Source organism: Sphaeroforma arctica (assembly GCF_001186125.1).
Source record: "Sphaeroforma arctica JP610 unplaced genomic scaffold supercont1.379, whole genome shotgun sequence".
NCBI classification, from domain to species: Eukaryota; class Ichthyosporea; order Ichthyophonida; genus Sphaeroforma; species Sphaeroforma arctica.
Genome location: NW_014040179.1, coordinates 41,114 through 48,759, shown reverse-complemented (window position 1 = coordinate 48,759; position 7,646 = coordinate 41,114). Strand labels below are relative to the sequence as shown.

The 7,646-nt window shown below is 43.9% G+C and overlaps 3 protein-coding genes across 3 annotated transcripts in view; all 3 read left to right on the top strand.

Moving 5' to 3' along the window:
- Positions 1-1,030: 1,030 nt before the first annotated feature.
- On the top strand, positions 1,031-3,181 carry SARC_05741 (hypothetical protein; the record flags this gene model as incomplete). Its single annotated transcript, XM_014300392.1, has 1 exon — positions 1,031-3,181. The coding sequence occupies one exon, from the start codon at positions 1,031-1,033 to the stop codon at positions 3,179-3,181; it is 2,151 nt and encodes a 716-aa protein (XP_014155867.1).
- A 405-nt stretch (positions 3,182-3,586) lies between these two features.
- Positions 3,587-3,946, top strand: SARC_05740 (hypothetical protein; the record flags this gene model as incomplete). Its single annotated transcript, XM_014300391.1, has 1 exon — positions 3,587-3,946. The coding sequence occupies one exon, from the start codon at positions 3,587-3,589 to the stop codon at positions 3,944-3,946; it is 360 nt and encodes a 119-aa protein (XP_014155866.1).
- A 2,785-nt stretch (positions 3,947-6,731) lies between these two features.
- The window catches only part of SARC_05739 (hypothetical protein), an 8,606-nt gene continuing 7,691 nt past the window's right edge, over positions 6,732-7,646 (top strand). Inside the window, exon 1 of the mRNA XM_014300390.1 lies at positions 6,732-6,938. The gene's annotated coding sequence lies outside the window, so the exon portion shown is untranslated. The remainder of the gene's footprint in view (positions 6,939-7,646) is intronic.

Sequence of the window (7,646 nt, the reverse complement as noted above, 5' to 3'; positions counted from 1 at the left end):
TATTTATTGTATGTATGTTATATATATATATATATATTATATATATATATATATATATGTGTATATGTATATGTGTATGTATGTATATGTATATTTATATATATATTGGGCGGTGGGGCGCCATGAGCATTTTTTTCCCTCTATGCCTGAGTAGCATAGCACTGTACGAACCTTCAGTATGTATATGAGTATATTAGTAATATCAGTGTTTGTCTGGTATCCTCTATAGCCTTCACTGCATATCACATATCTGAGTATTATATATTGTCAGTGAATACCTCTTTTCGTCCCTAACCGGCCAAGAAATCCCTAGCAGTACTCGCACAGATTCAAATATCCATATCCATAATAGTTTTTATCTTATGTTATATATGTACCCGGAATACACGATTTTTCCTATCACCAGTTGATGTCTGTTCATGTTATATACATAGTATCAGAATACATGTTTTTATCTGCACCAGTTGATGTCTTTTCATGTTCTATACATAGTATCAGAATACATGTTTTTATCTGCACCAGTTGATGTCTTTTCATGTTATATACATAGTATCAGAATACATGTTTTTTTCTGCACCAGTTGATGCCTTTTCATGTTATATACATAGTATCAGAATACATGTTTTTATCTGCACCAGTTGATGTCTTCTCATGTTATATACATAGTATCAGAATACATGTTTTTACCTGTCACCAGTTTATATCTTCTCATATTACTTTCATATAAACAGAATACACATTTCTATCTGTCACCAGGTTGTATCTTCTCATGTCATATACATCAGAGTATATCTTCTCATATCATACGCACACCCCCAGAATACACCTTTCTACCCGCTAGCTCAATCCAGACTTCCCACCCCCCCCTACTCTCAGGAAACCCACCGTTCGAAACGGGGTAGTGCGTACTCGCTCACTCAGTAGCTCGGCCGGCATAGGGCCGTACAGCGACGACCGACCCTTCCGCCAGGCCCATCACAATTCACAGAAGTATTCGCAACCAGGCGCCAACTTATACGACAAGACGGATATGGGGTCTCGTTCGGGGTCTCTTCCGAGCATGGAAGCGATCGTCCAGAACGGCGCCTTGGCCGGTAGACACCCGGCTCAGAGGGCCCGGCACCTGTTGACGGGATCGCCCAAGTTTGACAGGCCCAGAAGTAAGTCCATGAGTGTGAAACAGGGCCAAACACCCACCTCCGCCCAGGGGTCTGCGCTGTCACAGGCCCAGCTGATCACCTGGCAGCTGGGATTGGCCAACCAGCGGCTGGCCGACGGGGAGATGGATATGAATGAGAGTGCGTTTGCCCTGGGGGCACAGAGCGAGGCCGATATCCCCTCGTCCTTGCAGCTGAGTGACTTCAACTCACACATGAGCCACAACACACACCACGGCAGTGAAGGCAATTTGAGTCTGGGTGCCTCGGGCGTGATGGATTTCGCCACCCACCCGGCTTCCGAGGGTAGATCGTCGGTCGGTAGCCATGGTAACGGAGCAGGAGGGGTGGCGGACCTCGCCAGTACACCTCTGGGTGATGGTGGCCTACCTGGTAGCAGTAGTGGCCCAAACAGCAAGCGGAGTACCAGTGGCACACTCAGCCGAAACGTCAGCGGCGGTACGGGCAGCGGCAGTGCCGACAAGGTCAACGAGACCGTTGCGCGGGTACAGAACATCATGAGCCACGGGCAGATCACCGACGAGCAGGCCTTGGCTCTGAAGGACACCCTTACGGCCCTAACTAACCTCAAGGCACTACAGGAACGCCAGGACAGTCGGGGGAGTGGGACATCTGCCGGTGGCGGGTTAGTAGCAGGCAGTAGCGGCAGTATGAGTGGGAGTGGCGAGGTCACACCCGGGATCGTGACCGAGGCGAAATGTAGTTCGAATGTGGGTGTGCTGCCGAGCATTGGCGAGTATGTGACGGAGGTGGTGGATGTGCTCGAGGAAGCGCTGGCCAAGTTTACGTTTTCCATGAGGCCGGGGGGGGGCAAGACGGCCCCGGGTACAGGTGTTATGGGGGCCAACCACATCACCAACCTGGCTATGCGCTCTCCCATGGGGACTATAATGGACGGCGGTAGTCTGAGCGGGAGTATGCTCAACTCGCCTATCTTACACCGGAGTGCTATAAGCAGTCCGCAGGTGTCCCTGGAGGCACCCATCGGTCTGCCTGCGCCGCTCAACGACGGGTCGAGTGGTGTTATAGACGCCCCCTCACTGACCAGCCTGAACCTAGCAGACTTTGACATGAACAATCTCGGCAATCTCGATGGGTTGATCCCCGGGGCCGAGTACCCCAACGGTTGCGATAATATGCGGTCGTCCTTGAGCAGTCAGAACCTGGTGGGTGCCTCGCCAGGGGAAACCTTTTCCCCGATGTTCGGGGATATGGGGGCAGAGCACGAGGACTTGGACCTGAATATAATGATGGATCCGTTCCTATCGTCCGATTTATACGGGCCTATGGGTAACGTAGCCGAGCTTGATCTCAGTACTGGACCCCTCCCAGACAGCCTGAGGGGCTCGCTGGGTAGTGATGTAGGTAATATAGGTAATACGCCCCGCACGGCTACTATGACCGACCCGGCTGGTCTGTCTGGCGGGGGCCTAGATGCTGGGCTGGGGATAGGCATGGACGAAGACACCCACATGAACGATGCCTACAGCCCAATCGCGGGTACAGACACAACACACATGGACGCAAGTGCTAAGGCCACCCAACCACCGCAGTATGTGGAGGGTACGGCATCGGGCGGGGCTACGGGGTCCCCCCACATGAGTCCTAGGGCCGCACCTGGCGACAAAGATAGGACCGGCGCGCACCCGTTCCAACCCATCGAGATCACTACCGACGGACTGGTCAGCCCCAGCCCTCCGCCGAGATCCACACCTGAGGCGGGCAGCCCGAATACAGGCCAAGCATTGGAGGGGAACATGCACCTTGACGACGGCAAGAGCGTAGCAACACCTAGCAACGACCTTCCGGTGCCTCACGGTAGGTCTGGGCCTGGGTCGTCTCCCTTGGCCCGGCAGGGTCAAGTGTTTGAGAAGCCCACGAATAGCCTGGCCGGCATTCGAGGCGAGCTGATGGAGGGTGCAGTGGAGGGTATGAACGGGTTGTTGGACACATTTTCTGGCTGGTCAGGCAATTCGTGGGGCTCAGAGGAGAAGAAGCAATAGGTGTATGCATGAATGCATGTACGTCATTTGTATACACGCACTTTATTAGTATCTGCGTGGGAGTATGGATGGGAGTTACACACATACATTACTTTTTCGCGAACCTTCGCAGGGATTCCGTAGGGGGTAGGCGCAAGGGAGGATGAAGTAGCCACACCCACTTTATTGTTACCTACTTGGAGATTTAGTGATTTACCCACACACGTTCATATAAATGCCTACACGATGTATTTAGAGGGTAGGTATAAGGAATAAGCCCATTCACCTTAGGTCACCCACTCGGCAAGTATGCACGGGGAAGAACAATGCAAACACGTACCAAACATCTGAACACACCTGATAGATGATGAATATACACATCAGTACAGTACTGTGTTACCAGGAACATTTGCTCGTTATAAGCTCATGCAAGGAACGTCGAACGTCGAGATCAGTATATTCCAAGCTACAGCGGCCGGCCACACATCACACAACCAGGTATTGAGTGCGAATAAGGGCGTGCCTTCTCGGGGGATATGCACCCATCTGGAGAGTCGGTGTCGGTGGGTGAAAGTTGGGTCTGAACCCAAACACACACAGCACACAGCACACAAAGAGTTACACTCCCCCAGTGCGAGCGAGTGGGTGGAAGGTAGGGATAATAATAGTAACACGCACGTGCGGTGTGGTTGGGAGTCTGAATCGAACCACAGGTCACACCACGAGACTAGGGCTCAGGGACCACGGATAGACCGGAGTATCCTGTTCTGCCATGGGAAGGACTAGGGCTGATGACCAGGCCAACCTGTATGCTGCCAGCTGAGTCGGTGGGCACAGAGACGGGGTAGGTAGGTAGATGGGCGAGGACAATAGGTGGCTCGAGTCGCGACCAGTTGGTGCCAGTACTCAATTGGTAAGTACTAGGATTACAGGCGAGCGACCATCGTCGCATCGCAAGTTCCGCCAGCTGAGGCTGAGACATATGGGTTAGGGTTTCAGGGTTTACCTAACCCTAAACCCTAAGATAACTGTACGACGTTAGTCAGCGCTAGTACATCGCACAGAGAGTATTGATCCGTACCTACATAGTACAGCAAGGGTATACCATCACTTGAACGCACTTACCATAGGCAGTCGGGTGTCAGAACGGTGTAATTATTGAACGGCACCTGAACCGCGGATACTAATAACAGAAATAGTCAGGGTTACCGGGACAAGATAACGGGACAAGTGTCTCCCCTGATGCACCAATAACGGCTTGCCATTGAATGGGACATTCAGTAGCAGCCTCGACCAGAATCAGGTCAGAATACGAACAAACAAAAAAATAACTGTAAATACTAGTATATTGATAGCTAAATTTACACACTCTATCGCATTCAATGTATAGAGCGGCAATCAAAAACACTCCGGCCCATCTAGCACACTAACGTAGATAGATTTAAATAGAATACATGTGCTCATCCGAACTTTTTTCAGGCGAGTATCGGGTAAGGGGACGAGACGAGGGTTTATCGTAGTGTAACAGCAATGCCTGTATTAACCAGTGATGCGATAAGTCATCAGGGGGACCTACGTGCCGGTGGCTTGGTCAAGATGAACACATCGGAAGCTTGGCACAGGAGGGGCTCTAGGAGTACGTAGTGACCCCATTGTCTGCAATATACAAAGCAGTAATATACAAGAAATAAACTCTGAACGGCAACGCTTGGATTTATTGATGTGGACAGCACTTCTGCACTAAAAGAATGCGCCTGCAAACAGTACCAAGCTTTCGTAATTATTATGTAGGATCAGTTTATATAAGTATCATCAGCGCATATAGGTATATAAATGCGTACAAGGGTGCACGTGAGATTGTATGCACACCCACAAACACGCATATACACATATCTATGAACACATTTTAACCACTATGTACACATACAGGTTTATCTATTTACATTTACACATGCAAAAAATGTATGTAGGACGATTCATATCTATAAATATCTATATGAAACTAGATAGGTAAACGTATATATATATATTAGCTTTACTGTCGATCTATCTGTATACCATACATACACAGACACGTAGATATACACAACGCACACATAAGTATATCCATATATATATATATATATAGTTATATTTACACAACACACACACACATATATATTTTATTATAATACTATACAAACAAACACACACACACACACATATATATATATATATATATATATATATATACATATACACATATATATATATATATAAATATATATATATATAAATAAATATATAAATAAATAAATAAATAATATATATATGTATATATATTAATATACGTATGTATACACAAACACACACATACAGTCATATACGTATACATATACATATTCATATATATATATATATATAAATTTATATGTTATACTATACGAATATAGTCTGCTGCATTATTGTACCATTCTTTTGTGGGAAAGTTCGCTCTACATGGACTGAAAGGAATACCATATAAAAATAAATGTATTCCTGATTAGTGTATGATTGTCTAGCAGACTGTATCGCCCTTATCGGGATAACGGGAAATGATAATAAGAAGTTTATATCTGCAGTAGAGGGCAGCAGTTGCGCTAGAGCTGACACCAGTACAAAATTTATTAACCCAACCATGATTGAGATCAGTACAAAGAACGTTTTTAGTCGTAAATCCTTGTATGCGCCTCGAAGGAGAAGGAGTGGCGTAGTAAAGACTGCATGACACAAATAGCAATCAGCTCCAATATAGACAAGTGCAACGACTAGTTATTGGATTTGAACAGTCTGTACGCATCTCTCTAGTTACTCTCTATATTGGATTTGAACAGTCTGCACGCATCTCTCTAGTTACTCTCTACTAGAGCAGAGAGGGAACACATACATGAATACAAGCATATGTAAACGCTATTTATAAATATAAATAGACCGAGTATAGTGGTTATTATGTTGATCGATTTTATTCATGACCCTCTCAGCCCTCTCTACTAGTCGAGAGAGAGGAAGAAGAAAGAACAAAATATGGCTGATCGGACGTTTATTTGATGTTTTGTAAAATATGTGAGCTGGTGAAGTGGAATCTTGGTAACTAAGCAATTGGTAGATTTGGTATTCTAATTTTAGTCTTGAACCCGAAGTTTCAAATATATTCGTAATAGCGTAGACAATATTCAGGAATTTGTAGTAATTTGGAATTCGAATTTCAGTTTTCAACCCGAATTTTCAGATATACGTAATATCGTAGACAATATTCAGGAATTTGTAAAACTTTGGGTTTATTGTTCATTTTTTGTTGCGTGAAAAAAGTCAAACTTTTCATAGCGCTACTACTGTGTGCTGAGAAAAGCTGTGCCTGCCTGTGAGAAAAAACGAAAGTAAATAAATATTTCTAAAAAATTCCTACAGAGAAATCCGACACCGACACCGTCGGCTTTCCCCTTCACTGAAAACGCTCTTGGTGTCACATTTTTTTTTTAAATTTTAAATTTTTAAAACACAAAAAATGAATTTACAGTCGTATTGTAGACTATTGTAGTAAATAAATACAACTGCATGTATATGTATATCAATATAATTCAGCAGAGAGGTATGGTCATAACTCACAACACAAGCTGATATACTTATGTGTAATACATAGACATCCTGACTGTCGAGTAGTGCATATAGGAGCACTTGATAGTATTGCATACGGAAGGTGCAGGTTACTATTCTGGTAGAATCAATAAGCTTGCGTAGAATTAAACTGCCTTACAAGAAGGTAAGACTTTATATTAATTTTGTAATAGTATGATACTAAATGTATGTGTGTATGTTCTTTGTCCGGCGCAAATACAAGCACTCAGGGATTATTGCGTACGATATTTTACAGGTGGCTACTCTGACAGAATTCACAAGTTTGAATAGAGTTAATTGGCTTTAAAAGACTGAAAGAAAATCATTTTTTGTTCAGTTGTTAGCGAGCCGTATCTACTTAGTCGGATATCAATGTGTTGTTTTACCAGGTTTTGCGGTGCAGATATAGTATTCTTATTTCTTCACGAGCAATAGTCAAATAGTGATGAAATGTGCTCGTACTTATGTTAGTTCATATATATGTACCATGCATAGGTTTATAAGAGCTCGGTCTAAATCACTTCGCCCGGCGACTGTGTGTTCACAGCTACCATCAGGCTTTTAATTTTAGAATACTCGCTTTATAATCTGCGTACTTGTCCATGTATGAACACAGGACTGCATATATTCCCATATATCTATAATTTGGACTTCAAACTTGAAAAGAGTTTGTATATATATATATCTGTATATATATGTATATATGTATATATATATATATATATATATATATATATATATATATATATATATATATATATATATATATATATATATATATATATATATATATATACACACACACACACACACACATATATATATATATATATATATATATATATAATATATA